The 24,511-nt window shown below is 38.0% G+C and overlaps 1 protein-coding gene across 2 annotated transcripts in view; it reads left to right on the forward strand.

The window, feature by feature from the left end:
* Positions 1-24,511, forward strand: part of shop (shopper) — a 134,711-nt gene that overhangs the window by 88,245 nt on the left and 21,955 nt on the right. For both annotated transcript variants that reach the window (XM_067135910.2, XM_067135911.2), the window contains exons 7-8: positions 1,114-1,306; positions 10,414-10,614. In XM_067135910.2, coding sequence (XP_066992011.1) covers positions 1,114-1,306; positions 10,414-10,614 — 394 coding nt within the window. The remainder of the gene's footprint in view (positions 1-1,113; positions 1,307-10,413; positions 10,615-24,511) is intronic.

A 24,511-nucleotide genomic window follows, 5' to 3' on the forward strand; every position in this document is an offset into this window, starting at 1 on the left:
TTTATTTTTTCACTTATGATTTTTCCAAATTAGTGCACAGTTATTTAGCAGGATTTATTTAAGAAAAAAATCTTCTGGGGGCATATTTCGTACCTTGGGGATGTGGTACAAAGATAGGACAAAAATGATGGACTATACAATATTTTGTGCACTCAGTGTTTATAAATTGTATGTTTTATTTAGTTTATTAAGTTAAATTTTGTTTACAGTTCTACTCCTTTTGTTGCTATAGGATTCCATGGTCACAATATTTACAACGATCTAGCATTTGTTGCAGATTAACTATTGCTCAACATTGCAACTCATATGGTCTGTCACGAGCCGTGCTCAAGGGGGAGAGAGAGAGATATGTGTGCCTAGATTTCAGAAATTCTCGTGACTTCTTCCATCCAGTACGCGTACAAATTCAGTGAAATTGCATTTAGTTCGACGTGCCTACTTGTTACTAGCATTTTTATTGGTGTAATGACTTAACGGAAAAAATGTAATTGCCTATAAGGAACAACTTTCCAGTAATTATCATTTTTGTTATAACCACAGAATTCAAGTAAAAAGATCTAAAATGTACATTTTCCTGTGAGAGGGGGTAATTTACTTACAGGGAATTAAATACTCCCTCCCCCGCCATGGACTGCCTGAAATAAACACTAGTAGTTAAGCCCTATGATCCTTTCACCCCCCCCCCCCCCCACCGTTTTTTTTTTTTTTTCTGATTTCGCATCCTGCCATTGGAACTGTAGTTTCGTTTCATTTAGGAGTGTTTGTAAGATTATAATAATACATATTTCATTTTTGTGATATTTAGCCAAATTGTTGATGGCTCATTCGTTCCCAGATTTTCCGTTTTCACGTGCTGTACTTTTTTTTCCCGTGGTCTCGTAAAAAACAGAGAATCGAGATTCCGCTGTACTTCAAAAGTATTATGACTTGTAATAAATATCTGCATTTTGTAGAAATTGAAACCATAGACTTGCTAGATCCACTACTACAAAAAGTCCAATATCACAAACCTTACTCTTCAAAAGTTAGTGAAAAGTTCTAAGTGTATTTTCTCGAATTACCATTGCTCTAGCAGTGAAACCCTGTTTTAGATGATTGTTTGTTGTTTTACAGTTTGAAGGGCTAGATACTGATGCTGCTAATGTTCCTTATGGAGCTTCCATACCCCTAGAGAAGGCAATGGATCCCAAGGGTGATGTGCTGTTAGTCTATGAAATGAACGGTGAACCTCTATCACGAGATCATGGCTATCCTGTGAGAGTGGTTGTGCCCGGGGTAGTTGGAGCTCGGAATGTTAAGTGGTTGGGTGAGTAGCAGAGAGTACTTCCCACCTTAGTTGGGACTGTTCTGTAGCCATTTATCCCAAAGGTCAAATGTTGAATTTTTTTACACAAGAATTATTCCAAAGAACAGCTACTATCTTCATGAAGGGTTAGAGGTTGGGTGAACAATGCTGACCGGCAAAATTAATGGATCACTTGAATTTTCAAAGGGGTGAAAAAGAAATAGAAAAAAACATGTTAAATTGCAAAATATTTGTTTTATTACATTGATTATTTTCATGAAAAATTATCTAAGTAACTAAGGGTAGCAATAGGAGACATTGTTTTCATGAAAATAATAATTGTAAATACAATAGAAGTCCGCTACACCCATTACGGCATATATCTAGAACTCCGTTGTAAGGACAGCTTTTTTCTGTCCCTTGAAAATTCCTATATTAAACCGTGCATTATCCTTCGGTTACAGCGTGAACCCTATCACTGATGTATTCGTTATTACGAGCAGTTTAGCATGCGTTACTTTTTCCATTATTGTATTTACGCCCTCCAGCGATCATATTGAATGCAGTCAATAATTTTCGGTATAGTTTTCGAGCTGTGTACTAGCAAGCACTCTCGTTGACATTTGAACTCGAAGGGGATACTGGAGTCGATTAATAATGCTCGTCGCCTGGAGTTCTGTAAGCATAATTTGAAAATGAAAGAGAGCATGTTTCCGCATTTTAAATGCATGAACAACGTGGCCAGTAACAGTACTCGTTAGAAATAAAGGCTGAAGTAAACGATCGCTTAATTTAAATGCTATATACTGAAATTAAGTAAGAATGTGATACACCTCAAAATACGGTGCAGAGCGGATGACCAATTTCAGAGATTAGTTTATTCAGTAAAATCTCGTTAGGACATTTCTGCAGGGGACATAGAAAGAGAATGTATTAAGCGAGAAAAACTATTGAATACAGGAATCAGAACTATCAAACAGGTATATGTAAACACTTTTTTTGTGTCGTTTTTCCGACAAGCATTCATTTTATGTCGTGTACGTACATTGAAAGATCTATTTACTGTTTCTTAAATTGAGAATATTAAAAGGCGTGGAAAATACGATATAACAATATGAAAACCTTTTCCACTGGGGTTTGCTTATTAAATAGTGTGTAAAACACCAGACAAAAAGTATAAACACATTTGCACTGGGGCAACTAAAAGTATCAGAGCATTTTTGCAGATCACACACACTCTTTGTAAAACAAATGTAATCTGAAGCCTTATATTTCGGACCAGTGGGTTATTAAACGTTGTTTTCTGGTCATCATTGACTATGAATTATTTCGAGGTTAAACTCGGCCATGTGCAAGAGGAGTATTTTGACAGTCATCTCGAATGCGACAACACTTCGATTGACTCGAGTTGAAATTTGAAGGTGCAGGTTTCAACATAACGCACCACTGTTGAAAGATGCCTGTCCACTTCCTGGATTTTAATTTTGTCTTCGTCACAATTTTTCCAGTTTCCAGAACTGGCCTACACAAATGCGCACCACACTAGTCAACTTCACACAATTATGTTCCTAATACATACTTACGCTGTTACCTGAAAAATATTTGCTACCCTTCACTGTATCACTCAACACAGACTAAATTTCTAATTTCTGAATGAAATGCGAAGTAGTGATTGATTGTTGATTGAATACAGCACAAAAAGGGTTATTCAGCAATATCAATGAAAACGGAGAGCAAAACTGAACTTTCCGAAGGCTAACATCTTGCTTCCCAAAGGTGTAATTTACCCTGTCAAGTTCGGAAATTCAAGGCCATTTCTCATTTTCACGCACCCTTCTCCGACCGACCTCCTGTTGTGTTGGAAATCACGTTCGTTTCACAACGGATGACAAAGAACATTTTTGGGGCTGGGAAAAATGTGATCCCAAACGGTAATAATGAAAATTTGTGACAGGATAAGTGAAGTATTTTAATATAGATTTAATACGACATGAATGTACAACGTGCTAGGTGAAATCCACTAACGAGGTTTCGCTGTATTTTCTCGCATCTGGTTCAATTTCGGAAAGGCTATTCCCATGTAAATTTATAGCAAAAAGTTTATCATTAGGCCTACTCTACTGGCGCTTGAAATATGTAGGTTGTTAGGTTAGATAATGCTGTTTGAATAAGAAAACTAAAGCATTTGCCATAGAAGCCAATGAAAAAATTGAACATACACGTTCACGTTGTCTCAGAATCAGAAAAATTACTAATAAGTAAACTGCAGTATGAAAACCTGAAAGAAACGCAAGGTTTGAACAAACTGATTGCCATTTCATACAGATTTTAATGTGTGTCAACGACGATCTGCTATAGCGAGTACATTGTTCGCTATTATGAATTCTCGCTAAAACGGAATTCTACTGTAATAAAACAAATTTTTCACAATTTAGTATGCATTTTCCTTTGAAAATTCAAGTGATCCATTAATTTTCAGTCTAGTAATAATAATGTTATTTACTGGCCTTCTGACCCCAACTTGGCAGGTTTGATCCTGGCTCAGTCCACTGGTATTTGAAGGTGTCGGTACATTTACTGGCACGTAAAAGAACTCCTGCTGGACTGAATTCCGGCACCTCGGTGTCTCCAAAAAGCAGCTGTGAGCACAGTAGGAGGCCCAGTGTGAGTCAGCAGTGAGGGTTATCGGGTGATTTAGATGCAACCAAGTCATAGGGAGTTGCTTTCCATCTGGAACATGATTAGTCCATTTCATCTGACAAGAAAATTCCCCCTTCCCATTCACATTAAGTGTTGAATGTTAAAAAAAAAATTGCATAGTTGTACACTATTTTTTTCATTTACTTAAGAAATTTTAAGATCCCTTTATCTTGGGATAGTTTTCAAAGTGGTATTTCATAAATAACACATCTTTTTCATCAATAGATATCAAATAGTGACAATAAAGGAAAAAGCAAAGACTCTTTAGACATTTAGACCTTTTATTTTGTCAAGGAGAAGTTGTTTTTAATCATCATCATTTCGCTTTATCCAACTGTAGCCGGGTAGGGGCAAATATGGTTCCTCTCCACTTTCTTCGGTCTTTCCACCACTCCTCCTCCAACACTGCGTCCTAGTCCAGGTTTCTTTCTCTAATACTGCTTTGGATTGAGTCCTTCCATCTCAATCGTGGTCGTCCATGGTCTCTCCTTCTGTGCATTTGCATTTCCGTCACCTTTTTTGGCATTCTTTCATCACTCATTTGCTTTATGTGCCCAAACCATCTTAGTCGGCTCTTCCCTATTCTATCATTCATTTTTTCCACTCCAATTTCTTCCTGGATTTTCTTATTCCTTATTTTGTCTCTTCTAATCTTCATACTCCTCAACAACCTCATTTCGGCTGCCTGTATTCGACTCTCATCCTCTGTCATTGTCCAAGTTTCTGTTCCGTAAGTTGTTATGGGTACATAATACATCTTATACAGTTTCCTTTGCTTCCATTGGTACATCTTTGTCCCATAACATGTTTCTTACACTATGATAGAAACAGCTTCCAGCTTGAATCCTCTTACTACTTTCTTCATCCAGTCGAGCATTCGCCATTAATTCACTCCCCAGGTATTTGAACGTCTCCACTACTTCCAGGAGCTTATTGGCAAGTAAAATCTGACCTTTCCCTTCTTTCTCCCCTCTAGTCAGAACAGGAGTTTTACTCTTTTTCTACACTTATTTTCAATCCACATTCTTCGATCTTCCCATTCACCACATCCAACTGTTCTTGAACCTTCATGTCCTCTTCTCCCCAAATCACAATATCATCTGCATATAACATGATGTTCATTTCTCTTCCTCCATATGCTGCTTTTGCTGCTCTCATGATGTCATCCATTACTGTTGTAAACAGGATTGGCGATAGAACACTTCCCTGTCTCAGCCCACTAGTGATTTTGAACCAACTTGTCCTGCCAACTTGTGTTTGCACACAACTACAACATTCCTTGTACATCGCCATGATCATTTTTATTAAACCCTGTCCAATTTCTTTTTGCACCAGACTGTCCCAAACTTTAGTCCTGGGGACACTGTCATATGTCTTTTCAGTGTCAATGAATGTCATCGTCATCACCGTATCATTCCCATACTCCCATTGCTTTTCCATTAGTTGTCTCATAATGAAAATGGGCTCTATTGTTGACCTTCCACTTCTGAAACCAAACTGATTTTCTTGTATCTGATTTTCAACCCTCAATCTTATCCTACTTATCCGTATCCTCTCCATTATCTTAGCAACATGTGACATCAGAGTAATTCCCCTGTAGTTCTTTAATAGTTTCTTATCGCCTTTCTTGAAAATTGGGATAATTATTCCTTTTCGCCAATCCTCAGGACCTCCTTATTCTCCCAGAGACAATCCTGAGAACTCAATATATGTCTACTGCAGGCCTACAGCTCAGCTCCAGCTGCCTTTATTATTTCCACTGAAATTTCATTTATTCCAGCAGTTTTTCCATTCTTCATCTTTCTTACTGCCATTTCAATTTCATTCATTAAAATTTCTTTATCCATTTCTTCATCAACTAATTGCCTATCTTGGTGGTCCGTTGAATGACTGTCATTAGTTCTCATGTTCAGCAACTTCTGAAAATACTCTCTCCATCTATTTCTCATTTCTTCTGGCTTTGTTAATATTATGTTGCTTTCATTCTTCACAAATCTGGTGTTTACTTGATCTCCCTTTTTGTTTCTTAAGATACCATACAATAATTTCTTGCTGCCCTGCATATCATCTCTCAATTTCTGTGTGAATGAAGCCTAGCTTTTCCTATTTTCTTCCTCCACTACTTTCTTGGCCAAACTCTTTGCCCACATATTTTCTACTTTCTTCAGTTTGAGATGTTTTCCATGCCATTTTCTTTTCCTTCACTTTAATTTTTACCCTATCATTCCACCAGTGTGTCTCTGTCTTTCACATCTCTTGATGTTCTACCACATACTTTTTCTGCTCATCCAACCAGTGCTTCCTTAAATCTTTTTCATTCATCTTCAACATTCTCCATCTCCGTCCTGGGTACCAACGGTATTATTTCCCTTTGAAATTTTTCTTGTATGCTTTTAATTTTAAGAAAAATAGTAAGATTAAATTTTTTTTTTTTGTTTGCTTTTCGTTGCACCGACACAGATAGGTCTTACGGCGACGATGGGATAGGAGAGGCCTAGGAATGGGAAGAAAGTGGCCGTGGCCTTAATTAAAGTACAGCCCCAGCATTTGCCTGGTGTGAAAATGGGAAATCACGGAAAACTATCTTCAGGGCTGCCGACAGTGGGGTTTGAACCCACTATCTCCCGATTACTGGATACTGGCCGCACTTAAGTGACTACAGCTATTGAGCTCGGTAGTAAGATTTTAAAGATGGTGGAAAAGTCCAACTTCTCAAACACAGCTAGTTCATTATATCAGTTTGTGTTAATACATTTAGGTGGTGTCTTACATTTTCAAACAAGGATGATGGACTCAGATGAAGATTTGGCCTTTGTTATTGTCACTGTTGCTTCTTATTATAGGGTCTTGAGAAGGATGATTATGATGATGATGAGCTTGTTGTTTAAAGGGACCTAAAATGTAAGTCACCGGCCCTTCTTGAGAAGGAATGAAAGGAAAATTTGGGTACGACAATATCTAAATAGAAGGCACAATGTGGTTGACATTCTGAATGGGCTTAAAGCAAACGACAGGTTCGGATTTAACTCTTCCCACTGAAATGTCGAGGTCTGCTTGACACTCGCTCTCTACTTCAAAAATCAAATGTCGAGCTACACAGGGTATCTGACCGCTTGAAAACTCGAATGTCAAGCCATTTCGATAAATGCCTATGCAGAAAGGTAGCTGCATGTGTCCAGAACTCTCTTGTCAAACTGCAGAACATCTACGTGTAATCTTTCTCCCAGTTCAGCTAGATATTCCATGGAGTGTATGTAGCCAACTCTCACTGCGCGCCAGTCTAGCTGTCATGGCATCAACAAGTAGATTGTGTCAGTTATGGAAGGATAAAAGTACGTGTATTCCTGATAGCAACATTGAGGATACAGTACTAAATAGTGACTAATTTAAGACATTTCCGAGTTTAGTGTAGGTGAATCAAGCGTCGAACAATCCTCAGATGATGAAAGTGATATGGATACAAGCGTTGATGCAAGTGCTATGCTATGGCAGAATGTTTCGAATGACGATGGCGGGCCAATTGAATATACTTTCTCCATACAAACAGGGTTACGTGACGTTAATCTACCGGTTGATGCAAGACCACTGGAATATTTTAGCTTGATTTTTAACAAAAATATTAATAGCCAACCAATGAAACTAACGAATACGCTGAGGAGAAAATTCGTAATCTGACACCTGGAATGAAGCCTCGTTCTACAAGGAGGAAATAGACAAAGGTGACATTTACTGAGATTTTAGTGTTTATTGGTGTTATTCTCAACATGGGACTTGTCAGTTTACTGAACTTACAGGACTACTTCTCCCAGCAATGGGTAACACATGTGCCATTTTTCGTGATGTTTTATTGCGAGATAGATTTATGCAGATTTTCTGGATGTTGCATGTGGGTCCTAATCCAAGAAATATTGAAAGTGACTATATCATTACTAGGACACAGAAAATCAGATACTTCTGAAATACCTACAGTCAAAGTTCCACAAATTTTTGGTACATGGCCATCAGTAGACGAGACTGCTATTGGTTTCAAAGGGAAAATAAGTTTCACAACCTACAACCCCAAGAAACCGAACAAGTGAGAAATAAGAATTTTTGTTCTCGCTGCTAGTGCTACTGAGTACATCCATTCTTTGATTCCTTATTATGGAAAAGTTACTGCAGTTGTAAACATCCTAGATTATGCTGATAAACTGTTCACTACAATGATTGTCTGCAATTTGATAGACAGGCTGGCTGTTGCAGTAGGAGGATCATTGGAGGTTACAAGGTTTGCACAGACAGATGTTACAATAGTGTCAGCTTGGCTGAAGAACTTGTGAAACGGAAATGTCACCTTATCGGTACACTTATTCCTGGCAAGATAGGTAATCCACCAGATATAAGAAAGGGCTGGAAACTGAAAGTGGGTGAGATAAAGGCTTATCGTGTAAGAGATGTTATGGTCTTAGGGCGGAAGGACAAGCGTGTCGTTTTGATGCTGTCTACTTGTCATAACATGGCAGCACAAATTGTGCGCTCATATGGAAAAGGAGGCCAACAAAAGGACACACCGAAGCCAATTGTTGTATGCGATTACACAAAGGAAATGGGCAGGGTCGATCGGGCCAGTCATTTTTCTGTTACTTACTCATTCATAAGAAAAACTCTAAAATGGTGGAGGAAAATGTTTTTCTGGGGATTAGAAATAGCTGTTGTAAATTCATACATTAATTTTTTTTTTTGCTAGGGGCTTTACGTCGCACCGACACAGATAGGTCTTATGGCGACGATGGGATAGGAAAGGCCTAGGAATTGGAAGGAAGCGGCCGTGGCCTTAATTAAGGTACAGCCCCAGCATTTGCCTGGTGTGAAAATGGGAAACCACGGAAAACCATCTTCAGGGCTGCCGATAGTGGGATTTGAACCTACTATCTCCCGGATGCAAGCTCACAGCCACGCGCCTCTACGCGCACGGCCAACTCGCCCGGTATACATTAATTTACTGCCAGAACAAGTAGTAGTTTGGAGCTAAGCCCATGGACCATCTCAAATTCTGGAGGCAGCTGATATAACAGCTGATTGATGATCGTGTTCCTAAGAAACGGTCTACCAAGCTCGATAGCTGCAGTCGCTTAAGTGCGGCCAGTATCCAGTATTCAGGAGATAGTAGGTTCGAACCCCACTATCGGCAGCCCTGAAAATGGTTTTCCGTGGTTTCCCATTTTCACACCAGGCAAATGCTGGGGCTGTACCTTAATTAAGGCCACGGCCGCTTCCTTCCCACTCCTAGCTATTTCCTGTCCCATCGTCGCCCTAAGACCTATCTGTGTCGGTGCGATGTAAAGCAACTAGCAAAAAAAAAAAAAGAAAGAAACGGTCTCGCTCATCAGCATTTGCCACAGACAAGGAAGAAGCAGAAAGACTGGATGGAAGACAATACTTCCTTGACCAGTGGGCTAAGAACAAGCATAAGGACTGTGCTTTGTGTAGCAACAGAAAAATTAAAGGAATGTGCCGTGAAACTACTTACTTTTGTGAAATGTGTTCAAATAATCCGGCTTTGCACTGTGGTGTTTGTTTCAAAAGGTTCCACACACTGAAAAACTATAAAACTCAGTAAGACTTAAGCATAAGTGTATTAATAAATTACTATTTTGTGTGTTCATAAGCAATAAATAAATTTCACATATTTTTGACACAAATGAACGCGAGTGGGCTGAAAATAAAATTTCTCAACCAGCGAGTGGAAAGGGTTAAACTTTCTGAGAATGTCTGAGCATGATTTTAATGTAGTTTACCTATACGAACTTTGCTGAAGTCATGCCGATACCACACGAACCATGCATTAATTTAACATGTTTTCCACTCCCACTGGAAAACATGCCAACATGTTAAATATGTTAACTTCAACATATCGGTTAACATGCTAAGTCAACTATGAACGAAATGCTCGTATACATGTTAATTTTAACATGATGTTGTTAAATGTTAATCAGTGGAGACCGGCCTTAACTTTGCTAGTTAAAATAAACTATCTATTGGGATGCGTAAATTATGCAAGGGTGTTAATTATGCAAAAAAATATGGTACCGGTACTCATGTTTTCACTGGTTAAGTGTAAAACAGGGACATGTATCTCTAACTTTTCCAGTTAAAATAAATTATGTATTTCTTGCATCTCCTGACTTCCTTCAGCTGCATCCCGTTCCTTTGGTTTGTGTTTATTTTTCGTGTAGAATGAGTGAATCACAGGGCCTTCATAATGAAGGAAACTTGAGTGTAAGCCATGCCCTCTTCCTCGAGGTCAAACCAAAGTTGTGCTGTTAATTGGGCATCATGAAAATATCGCATTCAATTGCTTTGTGTGTTGTTTTGTTCCAGTCTTGCATATAGGGAAGAAAATGAGCTTGTAGTTGCCTTAATAGATTGTTTGTATTGGTTTATTTCAGGAAAGATTATAGTAGCTGGCGAAGAGTCTCCTTCTCACTGGCAACAGAATGACTACAAAGGTTTCTCTCCTAGCGTTGACTGGGACAGTGTGGATTTCTCAACGTCACCAGCCATACAGGAGTTGCCAGTTATATCGGCCATATGTGATCCACTTGATGAAGAACGTGTTGAACTTGTTGATGGGAAACTGGTCATTAGAGGTGAGTGAACAGATCTTCAGAGATATCATTACCAATATATTGAACAAAAGAAAAGTGAAAAAAAATGAAAAATTGAAAGGGAAAATTCAGGAAACTTTTTCTCTGGTTTTAAGTCGCATAGAGGGTGTTACCAAACATGCGGGAAGTAATCGAGGGATGGATTGAGTACACCCCAGAACAACACACTAAGACCCTATGGCCAATCGTTCATGAGCTAGGCATGTTGTAGTTATTAGCTGAGGAGGATAGTTCATATTTAGGATTAACGCATTGGAGATGGTGATATTTGAATGTGCTACCCTCCAGAAATTGCTGGGTTTTTGATGGTTTTGGAAATTTTTTCATTGCTAGGGGAAGCAGTGATTGTAATAATTTTTGGAATATTTAGAAAGATGACTTTTCCTTCTACACAATATTGAGTTTTGATTATCATAGTAGTGCAGCAATTTTTAAATATAAATTTATGAAGATAAGGAAAAATTAATAAACCGGGTGAGTTGGCCGTGCGGTTAGGGGCGCGCAGCTCTGAGTGTGCATCGGAGAGATGGTGGGTTCGAGCCCCACTGTCGGCAGCCTGAAGATTGGTTTTCCGTGGTTTCCCATTTTCACACCAGGCAAATGCTGGGGCTGTACCTTAATTAAGGCCACGGCCGCTTACTTCCCACTCCTAGGACTTTCCTATCTCATCTTCGCCATAAGACCTATCTGTGTCAGTGCGACATAAAACAAATTGTAAAAAAATTAAATCAATAATTCTAATGCAGCTATGGATGCCATTTAGTTTAATAATTTGAAATTGACAAAAATTGAAGACACATCTACTGAAACATACTAATCCAGATTCTAATCTAATTGGTCTATTGGCACAGGTATCCTTTCCCACTGTTCATCACTTGATGACGGGCTCGCATCGAGTTGCTGCAGGTTCTCATCTGTACACTGGAAACAACCCAAATTTTTAGGGAGTGGTATGAAATTATATTACAGAACCTACTTCTCACCAATCTGAAGTTAGCTCATTACCTAAGTTTACTTTCCTGAAGCGTCAGAATCATTTTGTTCACTTGCTGTATAATATTGTTATCCTTGTTCTCAATTTCAGAACTGAAGTCTTCTATAAGAACATCCAGTTTGGATTCATTGTCTACATTTTGTGCAGTGAAATTAGACATGTTAAATATTCACTAAAATGACATAGAAGCCTGCCTCTCGAATACACACTCTTCTGTCGCGTGTACGTACTTTTCTCCTCATTTCACAGCTAAGAGTGAACAATGATGCAGCCTCAGGTTATGTAGGAATGTGGCTGTATTGTCAGTAACTTGAAAGAAGGGCTCTTGTGTTATGCTCTTAACCCTTCTGATGCCAGGCTGTAATGTACTGGCTGCACTAAGAATGCTGAGACAATTTTAATGAAAATGCACATGCTAAGGAAAAACATTCTCCTACTTACACTTTTGGAGGTGAATCCCTGTTCTTTTTCTCCATAGCACACAGGTGAATATAGAATATGTGAGTGTGACTGTAATTGCAAGAGTTTTTCATTTTCTTCATTTAAAAGTGTACAAATTTTGAATTATTTTTTGAAAAACTTAATTTCAAAATTTGACCTAATGTTTACATTTACGGTGGAACCTCAATTCTTTGTTTTTGGAGGGACCACGGAAATTTTAAAAAAACGTACAACACGGGAAAATGGACAATCCGGGAACAAATTTACCATCAACAATTTGATTAAACATCAAAAAAATGAAATACGTATACTTATAATCTTACAAACACCCCTAAACCAAATCAAACTACAGCCCCAATGGGCCTTCTGCCTACCAAGCGACCGCTGCTTGGTTCAAACGCCTGCAGATTATGAGGTTACGCATGGTCAGTGTGATGAATACTCTCGGCCATTATTCCTGGCTTTCTAGACCGGAGTCGCCATCTCACCATTAAATAACTCTTGAATTAAAGGTAATCGTAGAATGAGTAAACCTGGAACCAGCCCTCATATCCAGTTAAAAATGCCTTACCTGGCCGGGAATCGAACCTGGGCCCTCCGGGTGAGTGGCAGGAAAGTTAGACCGTGGGGCCAGCTTTAAACATTACTTACCGGTACGCAACTTAAAAATCTCAAATCTTTACATTCAGTTTTACTGGGAAAACTTCGTCAGTTTCCTCTGAAAACTTCTTTCAGTTCAGCAACTTTGATCAGCCAAATTCTTCGAAAAATCAAATCCTCGTAACACCAAGTCAAACAACAATCGACTACAGTAGCTTTTAATTCTCTAATCTAATAAAATAAAGTACCTTAGATACAAAAGCGCCCAACATAATGGCGAAATCCCTTTTTTTTTTTTTAATCTTTCATTGTAATTTGGTCACCAGTATACTGTTCATAGTTAGTTTATTGAAATCTTGTACCGCGTAAATTAGGCCTACATCTACTTTTAAAGGTTATGTTGAACTTGAGAATATGGTTTTGAATGTAAATTTCAATTCTCAAGTTCTCAAATGCATTATATTCTATTCTGCCCGTCACTAATCACAATCAAATTGGAAAGAGAAAAGATATCATTAACACTTCCGAAATTACAGTTATTTGTGACGTTGAGCTCAGCTGGAAAGCGCACTCGCTGTACAAGTCGGAACGAGTGCAAAAAGATACAAAGTTTATAAGTGTAACGTGCGCAAATGAAATGACTGCGGTTCTTTTGACACAAAAACGTGAAATTCCCAGTCTTCTATTAGGACCAAAACAGTAATAGGCAATCCCAAAACCTCCCATGGATTTATGTAAGTAAGGTGTAACATCTGTTCTGGTCTCGATAACATAATCGTATACAATAATATTAAAATACGGTACTAAATTTGTGTTACTTAAGAAGGAGCAGTTTCGATTCGTGCCTGAAAGCCCAGTGACTATACAGTGCCCTGAGGGAACTGCTGAAAAGGTGTTCGGTGATACACTTGAAAAATGTAAAAAAAAAAATTAGCATCTAACCTTGGTCATAATGTAGACGTTTTTGCAAGTACGAACATTTGACGAAACTCGTTCCGTCTTCAAGTAGAGCTTGTCATAGAAAGAAAGAGATCTACCTTATCAATACTAAATTTATTAATGTTTTTAAAACAGGACCGGTTTCGACTTTTCACAAGTCATCCTCAGCTGTCATATACATACACATTAGAATACATGTTTTAACAGTTGTATCTTACAAATAAATATGTCATATTTGATAGACATTAGGTAGTATGTCTAGAAGTGAAATTCTGCTTCTTACGTCTAAGTTTAGAGGATCAAGAATATATTAAAAAGATATCTATCTTTAACACATTAAAAGAATTACAACACATGATAAAATTTGTTGTTTACACCTGACCTTGAATATAGCATTAACGTTCAAGTTTTACCAGTAAAAGTTCTTTAAAAAGACTTCGACTAAATATGCTTAAATGTAGCTGCATGTGCTTATACAGTATACTTTTTATTAGGCTTAAACTTTGTCAAAATAAGTAATGTGAATCTGAATTTGAAATTACGATAACAAAGTGAAATGCGTTTGAAATAACAGTAAGCTAGGTAATTGAAACCTGTGTTGAATGACTCCTTCAATTATATGCTATTTAAAATACATTACATGCAAATAAGACAATAGCACACTTCAATATGTAAAAGTTAAAAGGTATAAGACAATCATGTAAGTTTTGTGAAATTCATATGAAGTATTGTTCTTTCTTCATGTGTATGTGTCAAGTTCAAATGGGGTAGTATATTTTATATGAACTTTGTCAAAATAAATAATGTGAATCTGAATTTGAGATTGCGTTGACAAATGAAATGCCAGGTGATTAAAACCTGTATTGAATGACCTCTTCAAATATATACTGTGTAAAATACATTATATGCAACATAAGACAATGGTACATTTCAATATGCAAGTTAAAAGGTAAGAGGCAGTCCTGCAAATTTTGTAAAGCTTCATATGAAGTACTGTTCTTCACATGTACATGCCAAGTTCAAATGGGGCACTATTGGCCACTGTAAGATATTTGCTCAAGTCCAATCACTGAAGATCTATATATAACAATAGCCCAATATGCAAACCCTAATTATATCATTAATGAAATAACAGATAAAACCAGTGGCGGTGGGCTCTCAGGAGCACAGGAGCACGTGAGCACCCAGTTTTATTACATATTTACGCATTCATTCTTTTCTTTCGACCTGATTTCGACAATCGATCGAAAGCATTCGACAATCGACTTATATCGAAGCTCCGTTACACCGACAGTTGTTCGTTTTGACTGACAGTGCAGCGAGCACACTGGATAATGCGCTATTGTGCTGAAGACTATACGCATGCGCAAAGCAGATGACGTCATGGTTTTCTGCACTGATATTCCCATTAGCGAGGAGCACGGTAAGGTACGTCGTCTAGAGCCACCCTCAACCCAGTGGCAGTATTACAGTTGACCACAAGGGTCCGCCACCTCCCCTATTATGGTTAGCCACAGCCTGCCAGGAGCTACTATTGCATTACATTACTGGCAGATTTCGCTAGTACCCTAATTCTGAATAGGCATTTTGGTGTCTGTCCAGACTCTTTTCCAGAAAGAGAACTGAATACAATGGCGCATATGTATCCCTGCCTAAATAAGATACAGCTGAAGACTGAACTAGAAGTATTGTATATGAGAAATGGCTTTCAGAAAGATGATGGGGCCATTTCCATGTTGCAGTTTCTGCTTGACAATGAACTAGATAGGGACACATTTCCACAAGTATGCGAATTACTCCGAATTGTTTGTCACAACCCCAATTACGACAGCAGAGCCTGAGAGGTGTTTTTCTACTTTGAATACGAATTAAAACGTTTCTGAGGAACACCATGACTGGAGAACGACTGTCAGCGCTGGCTATGCTTGCTATTGAGAAGAGATTTGTCAACAACATCAGTGACTTCAATCGTAAAGTGATTGAGAAATTTGCGCGATTGAAAGACAGGATTGCTTTCCTGTACAAATAATCAGCATTTACGTGAGTTGCTAATCTAAATCCTATCATTTAAATAAGCATGATCTAGTATTGTTGGTTGTACTGCATGCTAAATTGTTTAGAGTAGTGGCTATAATTTGCAAAATGAGAATAATGACCATGTGATACAGTAGAACCCTAACTAACCGAGATAATGTGGAGACTATTGGGGTCAATTCGGAAATAATTATTTTTCAAAAAATTACCGCTAAATGCGGTACACAATCCTTCTATGCTTCTCGTCATACCCAGGTGACTCGCATCCTTCAGTGTTCGCAGTGCAGTAAAGCTATTGTGAATTTTACTATTGTTCTACACTAAGACAGCCGGCCTGCCTCTTACCCGGAGGCCCCGGGAACAATTCCCGGCCAGGTCAGGGATTTTAACCTGGATCTGAGGGCTGGTTCGAGGTCCACTCAGTCTACGTGATTACAATTGAGGAGCTATCTGTCGGTGAGATGGCGGTCAAAAAAGCCAAGAATAACGGCCGAGAGTATTCGTCGTGCTAACCACACGACACCTTGTAATCTGCAGACCACCGAGCTGAGCAGCAGTTGCTTGGTAGGCCATGAGGTTTGGTTTGGTTCTACACTAACACCCAGGTGAAATTCGTGCTGTTTAAAAACCAAGAATAGTGCTCGCATCCTTCAATAATCTCAGTGTAGTAAAGTTATTGTGAATTTTACTTTTGTTTTATACTAACAAATTAGTCTCGTATAAAATTTATCCTCGGTTACAGGGGTTCTACCAAAGTATTTGTGAAGAAGGAACCGTACAAGGAACTGTTAGTGAAATGATTTATGTACCTATGTTACTCTTTTGCTGATTTGAGACATGAACAGAAATGTTGTGAACCTCCTAAAAATTTTGTCACGAGCCGCCACTGGATAAAACCAATATTTTATTTAATAAAATCATCCCTTTTATAAAAAACTATTATCTGAGAACAGTCAATAAACAACACCAGGCGCATTCCACAGCGCAGGTGAAAGACACGCCTAACTCCACCTCTACACAGTTAGCAACTCCCCTTCCCCACCCCTCCATTCCCCTCACGACAACAGACGCTAATACCACAAGTTCACGATATAGTACACGCCAAGCTGCCAAGCGATACACTTCCCAATCATCTCACGACAGTAAGTAATCTCTACACACACACACACACACGCACGCACGCACGCACGCACACACACACACACATGTTTGACACTTTAACATTCTAAGACGCTTCTAATTGATTTCATTTACTTTTTACAGATAGTTAGCAAGTATCATAGATCGAAAAAGAACCACCTACAACAACAGCTTTCATAACGCCAGCAGCACATTCATCTTCAATCTGTATAGTTAACAAGATAATATAAGTTTATAGTGATTGGACTTTAGCAAATATCTTACAGTGGCCAATAGTGCCCCATTTGAACTTGGCATGTACACGTGAAGAACAGTACTTCATATGAAGCTTTACAAAATTTGCAGGACTGCCTCTTACCTTTTAACTTGCATATTGAAATGTACCATTGTCTTATGTTGCATATAATGTATTTTACACAGTATATATTTGAAGAGGTCATTCAATACAGGTTTTAATCACCTGGCATTTCATTTGTCAACGCAATCTCAAATTCAGATTCACATTATTTATTTTGACAAAGTTCATATAAAATATACTACCCCATTTGAACTTGACACATACGCATGAAGAAAGAACAATACTTCATATGAATTTCACAAAACTTACATGATTGTCTTATACCTTTTAATTTTTACATATTGAAGTGTGCTATTGTCTTATTTGCATGTAATGTATTTTAAATAGCATATAATTGAAGGAGTCATTCAACACAGGTTTCAATTACCTAGCTTACTGTTATTTCAAACGCATTTCACTTTGTTATCGTAATTTCAAATTCAGATTCACATTACTTATTTTGACAAAGTTTAAGCCTAATAAAAAGTATACTGTATAAGCACATGCAGCTACATTTAAGCATATTTAGTCGAAGTCTTTTTAAAGAACTTTTACTGGTAAAACTTGAACGTTAATGCTATATTCAAGGTCAGATGTAAACAACAAATTATATCATGTGTTATAATTCTTTTAATGTGTTAAAGATAGATATCTTTTTAATATATTCTTGATCCTCTAAACTTAGACGTAAGAAGCAGAATTTCACTTCTAGACATACTACCTAATGTCTATCAAATATGACATATTTATTTGTAAGATACAACTGTTAAAACATGTATTCTAATGTGTATGTGTATGACAGCTGAGGATGACTTGTGAAAAGTCGAAACCGGTCCTGTTTTAAAAACATTAATAAATTTAGTATTGATAAGGTGGATCTCTTTCTTTCTATGACATACTATAGATATCAATACGGAACATAATGAAATTTATTAATCAAGATTCAAGTAGAGCTGTCGAAATGCACCCTGTCTCCTTCCAATTTTTGTGGACCCACTCTGCTTTATGGTTTCCGAAGATTCTCTAAACGATACCACCCGAATGCGATGTTAAGATGGTCCCTTATTCAAGTTCACCGCCGGTCACTTTTCCAGTACAGTACTTCCTCAAATTACTGCAATGATGGGACGTTAACACCAAGATCCATAAGTATGCCATAGCTGTTCTTTCGTGAGATACAGTTTCTTGAAAAACGCGTGATCGAGGATTTAGTGTTGATGGGACTGAAATTTCTGGACGGTTGATCCGGGAAATAGTTTCTTCGAGGAACGGATAATGCGGGATTTTTACAACGTGATTTAATTAAGATGCTCACGGGATCACGTAATTTGAACGAATAATACGGGGAAACGTAGTTTCCAGGAACGTATAATCGAGGTTCTACTGTATAGTGTATTTTTATAATGGTATTTCATTTACTTATCCATCTTTACACTATTGAAAGTAAATAAACATACGTATACACAAGCAAGATAACAAGAAAGTAACACAAAGTGGCAGAATGTAGGGCTACCATACGCAAAACTTGCAATGCATTGAAAGAAATCTTGTATAAAACTTCACTGATATTGATATCACATGTTATTGATATGTCTAGAGAGTAAAGGCTTTAATAATTTCTGCAGTATAACGTATGCTGCCATTGTTCAACAGGAATTGAAGATACAGGCGGGGGGGGAATATGTGGCAGACAGATCGGCCCCCAGCATTTTTAGCAACAGCTCGCGTGGCGGGTAGAACTTCCGCCTGGCACTATAAAAGCTAACTAATACTTCCTTATGATTATAGAAGCATCCAACACTATTCTGGTGAAGTCACAGCTCGCTGAATTGGCGGCTACTATTTGTTCCTACAGTGAAATACGCCTGTAGATTCTGCGAGCTCCATGAGTAGCAATGAAATAACGCGCCCATAGTTTCTATGGGCAGCGTCTCCAATGCGTTAAATTAGGATTCAAGCATGCTGTTACAGACATTGTTGTACTTTGCCAGTTTGTGAAACAAGGTTGTCATCAACTACATGCAAGAGACATGACGGTTTTTATATTGTGTTAGCGTGTTTGGCACCGTCACTAAATTTGCGACGTGGTATACATTGGCCAAACGTGCTGGTCCATTGTTACTCGTATCAAGGAACATGAACGAAGTATTCGTCTCAACCAGCCAGACAAATCAGCTATAGCTGATCACTCCCTATCATTGGATCATGGTGTCGTGTTCCAAGATGCTCAAGCTCTTACCCACACTAGACACCACAGGTCCAGGATTATACGGGAAGCTTTGGAAATACGTAGAAATTTAACAATTTCAACAGGGACACTGGCTATCAGTTAAGTAATATGTGGTTGCCAGAAATTAAGAATATATGTAGGTAGTTCCTTTCCCTGTCCCTTGACTATTGTTATCTCATTTTGGTGTTTTCCAAATTCGTACGTTCATCATCATCAGATGCTACATTCCAGGCTTGTGTCAGGTTTATTCTTTTATAATGTGTGTACACCTGTTATGTGAACCCCTCTCAGACTGAATCTGATGGTGCCATCTGCATCCGCGTGGAATGCTATTGCTGTACCACGTACGGTGAACGATCTGGTGGCAAATGAACATACCACTTTCACTTCTATTAGTAACGTCTAAATTCAAACTTTCATTCTTGGAGAAGTCTTCTTCGTGAACAGTCAAGATTTTCTTCTGAAGATGCAGAGCATGTTCTCTGCAAAACATAAAGAATTTCACCTTATTTCTTGACACGGCATATGCCCAAAAAGCCTATATCATATCTATAAGTACGCGCCGTGAAAGCATCAATGAAAAACTATATGCAATCTATATATCACAATAATAGTTATTAAATTACTGTCGTATGATCCACCTTTTTTCAGTACTATATTAAGCAATATTATTGTATTACATTACTAAACTAGGGGCTAGTGGATCGGTACAGTAAACAACCTTCAAAAATTTGATTTTTCAAAGTATTTTTTAATGTTTAACTACACTCTTCTAGTTCATTTTGGTGAAATAATTATTTAAATATCTGCACTAGTTTAGGAGTTATGATTTAAAATGCTAGACACTGCATAGGATATGTAGAGAATTCTGAACGTTCTGGAAATAAGGTATGGCGTACGGTACATAACATACATTGGTGAAGGTGACACAAAGTCATTCAGAGCTGTGTAAGATATGCAACAGTATGGTCCTAGTGTATCAATCACCAAAGCTGAATGTGTTGAACATGTTCAGAAATGTATGGGCACACGACTGAGAAATATGAAGAAAGAATTCAAGGGAAAAAACTTTCAGATGGCAAAATACTGTCTGGAAGGAAGATACTGACAGATTCTGCAATAAAAACTCTGACGACCTACAGTGGAAATGCCATAAGAAGTAACTTAATATCAGTAAAAGATATGAGAACTGCTATCTGGGCTATTTGGTACTATAAAAACTCATCTGATGAAAATCCACTTCATTACTTCTACCCAGAAGGAGATAATTCCTGATGCCTGTACCAGCGCGCTGACACTGCAGGCAGAGTTCAAGGATACAAACACAAAAACACATTACAATCAGCTGTTATGGATGTGATTAAGCCTGTTTTCAAGGATTTAGTTGCTACTAAACTGTTGAAAAGGTGTTTAGGAGGTTATACACAGAATGCTAATGAGTCTCACAATGCTAGGATTTGGAAAATGTACCCAAAAACTGGATTCTGTGGAAAGACAACTATGAAGATTGCCACAAATGATGCAGTTATGATATTTAGTGATGGAGTGAAGAGTAGGTTGGCTGTGCTGCGAAAAATGGGCTTGAATCCTGGTCTCTTTTGTGAATGTGCAATACTACATATGAAGTCTGCTGAAAAAAGGGTATGAGAAGCCACAAAAGGGGCCAGACAAAGCAGAAGGAAATTAATACTGGAATATGAAGCTGAGAAAACGGTTTTAGAGGGAACATTCTATGCCCCAGCAGCATTTTTGCACACACTGGAAGGCTGCTGTGTCTTTACAGGCTTCATATAACTTTGGAGCTCATTTTCTCAAAACTATATTTTTCAAAACCATTTCCCTTGTAACTCCTAAATTATATGGTGTATTGCAATGCCACTTTTCTCACATGATCTTAGTGACAGTGTCTACAAAACTGACCTAACTCATATGCCTAGGGTTGATAATTGTTTGGAAAAAAAATATCTACATGCAAAAAAAGGCCCAAAATATGCAATATTTAAGTAACACAAAATTAAAAATACTAATTTGGCAAATATAGTTCTGGAAGTGGTCAGTTTTGTAGCTGTCACTTCAATCAGTACACTTAAAAAAGCAGAACAGTAATATATTGATAAATGGCCCAGCTATGAAGGAAACAGTGAGTACAGACACACAGGAGCCACCATTTTGAATAATTAATTGGCCAATTCGATAATGCCAATCTGAGATATGTGCTTGCATAGTAAACATGTAGTATGCTTCATTTAGAAAGTTTCATTGTCATACATACAGTAGAAGCTGATATAAAAATTATTTAAAATGTCCAAATTTTGAAGGTTGTTTACTGTACCCATCCCCTTAATGTAATACATCTAATAACTAAACAAATGTAAAAACACACAATTGACATGAAAACTTATGTACAAACACACAATCAAGATGAAATCTGAGATAAACTAAGTGTAAAATCTGTAAAATAAATTAGGCTCTAAATTCTTAGCATCTGGAGTATGCTCATTATCCAGAATCTTTCTCGTATTGATATTCATAGAATTGTTAGTTCCATCACTGCTAATCATTACAATTTCAATTGCACAACGGGAACTGGTAAATGTTGATTCTGTAATCAGATCATCCATCACCAAATCTACTTGAGTGGTGTTAGCAGTATGCAAGCCACTGGACACCACTGTAAATAACCACCAGCTGATGCAGAACTGCTAGATGGTGGTTCCACAACGACCAGTGTAAATAAAATGAAATGTTTCCGTAGTGCTTGTTAAAATCGTGCTCAAATGCTGTTGGACATTGTCAGCATGGCACATGAAGATATGGTTAAAACTGACACATTCTTAATTTGTGGCTGGTATAAATTCGCAATTCATTGCGGTGTCCATGAAGTTAGCCTGAATAAATGATAGATAAAATTAATGAATAGAAGTAGAGAGAGAGAGAGAGAGAGAGAGAGAGAGAGAGAGAGAGAGCGTGTTAGTCAAATAGCATTGGTTATATGAGACTTACCTCTCGTTGCAGCATGTGGTGCGTGGTGTATTGTTGTGTGCCTCATACTAACGGTTGTGAGATTCAAAGAAAAAGGAAGAGGCGCGGCAAGGGGAGAGGTTGGGGAAAGGAGAGGGAATGGAAGGGAAGGGGAGAAAGAATTAAGGCGGGCCCGAAGGACGTGGGAAAAGAGATGGCTGCTGAGAAAAGGTGCTGTGAATATTATGAAAAACTGAATTATGACTTGTTGGTTTGATGTTTCTAAAAATGGGAATTAGAAGGTCATGGCTTTTCTGAAATGTAATTAAGATTATGATTCGGGTTAAAATATCGATCTGTTTGCATGAAGAGGCTTTCAGTAATGGTAAGGAGGGGTCCTTTGTTGTTGATTTTGAGAATTTCCATATCTGTTTTATGTCTGTGAATTTGGGATTATAGTCATGCATATGCTGCCCTACAGCTGAAAATTTATTGTACTTCAGGGCATTGACATGTTCCGAGTACCTTATATTAAAATTCCTCCCAGTCTGTCCGACATAAGAAGAATTACAACTGTTGCAAATAATCCTGTATACTCCTGATTTTGAATAACTATTGAACTTGTTTATGGATGTGGCAGTATGTAAGACTTTTGCATTCCTATCACTTTCAGCCCCAGAGGTATGGAAGGCACATTTCCTCCCAGCCCACGATGTTTTAATTAACACGTGCTCAGCCCCGTGTGAATCATTCTGATACACACCAAGTTAGGCGCTCAGCCTCATGTGCATCATATTGACACACATGACATGGCCTTGTTCTTCAAAGTGTGAGGCTTTCAGATTCACACGTACATTGAAATAGCATAGTGTCTTCATCTCCCTGGGGCTGTGGGACCACAGGACAGTGCTGGGTCGTATATTGGTCAAGGGTTGGCAGCATTGCATAGCCTTTCCTTGTCTGCCGGTCTTGCCTGCAAATAATATTGTTTACATCCAGTGCTGGTGTGTTATTGCAGGAATATGGATTCTGATGAGATAAGAGACGAAATAGAAATGTATTCAGGCAGTAGTGGTAGTGAACTTAGTATTTTTAGAAATATGAGTGACCCAGAAGATCCGACAGTGCACTTGTCAGACCTTGATTTCGACAGTAGTGATAGTGATAATATTGTGATGGACGAACCTAACCTCAACGACGTGGAAGTATTAAAAGAGGAGGAACAGAATCAGACTTGCGTTTTGAAAAGTGATGATGACGAAATATTGATAACAAAAGAAGGTGAAGTCATAATTTGGCAGAACGTTGAAGGTACCTGGAATACCTTCGATTTCACTCCAAGAGAGCCACCAGGTGTATCCAAGACAGCTAATAATAAACTGTCCACAAATTCGCCTTTTGAATTTTATTCTCAGTTTTTTGATAATGACATTTTAGATCTGTTGGTCAATGAAACTAATAGGTATGCTGAGCAAAGTATTGTTGATGCCATATTGAAGGGAAAAAAGTTCTGTTTTAGAAAAATGGTATGATGTTACAAGGGATGACATGCTAACATTTTTAGGTTTAGTGTTATGGATGGGTCTAGATAAAAAACCTAAACTAAGGAACTATTGGTCCAAAAATGCAATTTACAACAGTAAATTATCCAAAGCTATGAGTCGTAATAGATTTGAAATGATTCTTAGTTACTTACACATTTCCAACAACGAGATTGCCCAACCAAATGACCGATTGGCAAAAATAAGACCGCTGGTCAGTGCACTAAATGTTAAATTTCAAAATGCAATGAACCCACAGGAGGAGTTATGTATTGATGAGTCAATGATTCCGTTTCGTGGTAGGGTAAAATTTCGCCAATACATTCCAAACAAAAGGCATAGGTATGGGATGAATTTATACAAGTTATGTCTGAAAGGTGGGTACACCTGGCACTTGAAAGTATGTGCTGGAAAAGAAAACATCACACGCGGTCAGTTAGCTTCCGCTAATACAGTTATGGAATTAGTGCGTCCACTGTTAGGAGAACGACGTACTTTATACACTGACAATTTTTATACGAGTGTCCCACTAGCCCACCAGCTAAATGATAAACAGACACATCTAGTTGGAACACTTCGTAAAAAAAGAAAAATGAACTCTAAAACAGTCGAGAAAAGTACACTCCACAGAGGACAGATGATTGTCAGGGAAAGCAACGCAG

Source organism: Anabrus simplex, chromosome 1, assembly GCF_040414725.1.
Source record: "Anabrus simplex isolate iqAnaSimp1 chromosome 1, ASM4041472v1, whole genome shotgun sequence".
In the NCBI taxonomy this organism is placed as follows: Eukaryota; Metazoa; Arthropoda; class Insecta; order Orthoptera; family Tettigoniidae; genus Anabrus; species Anabrus simplex.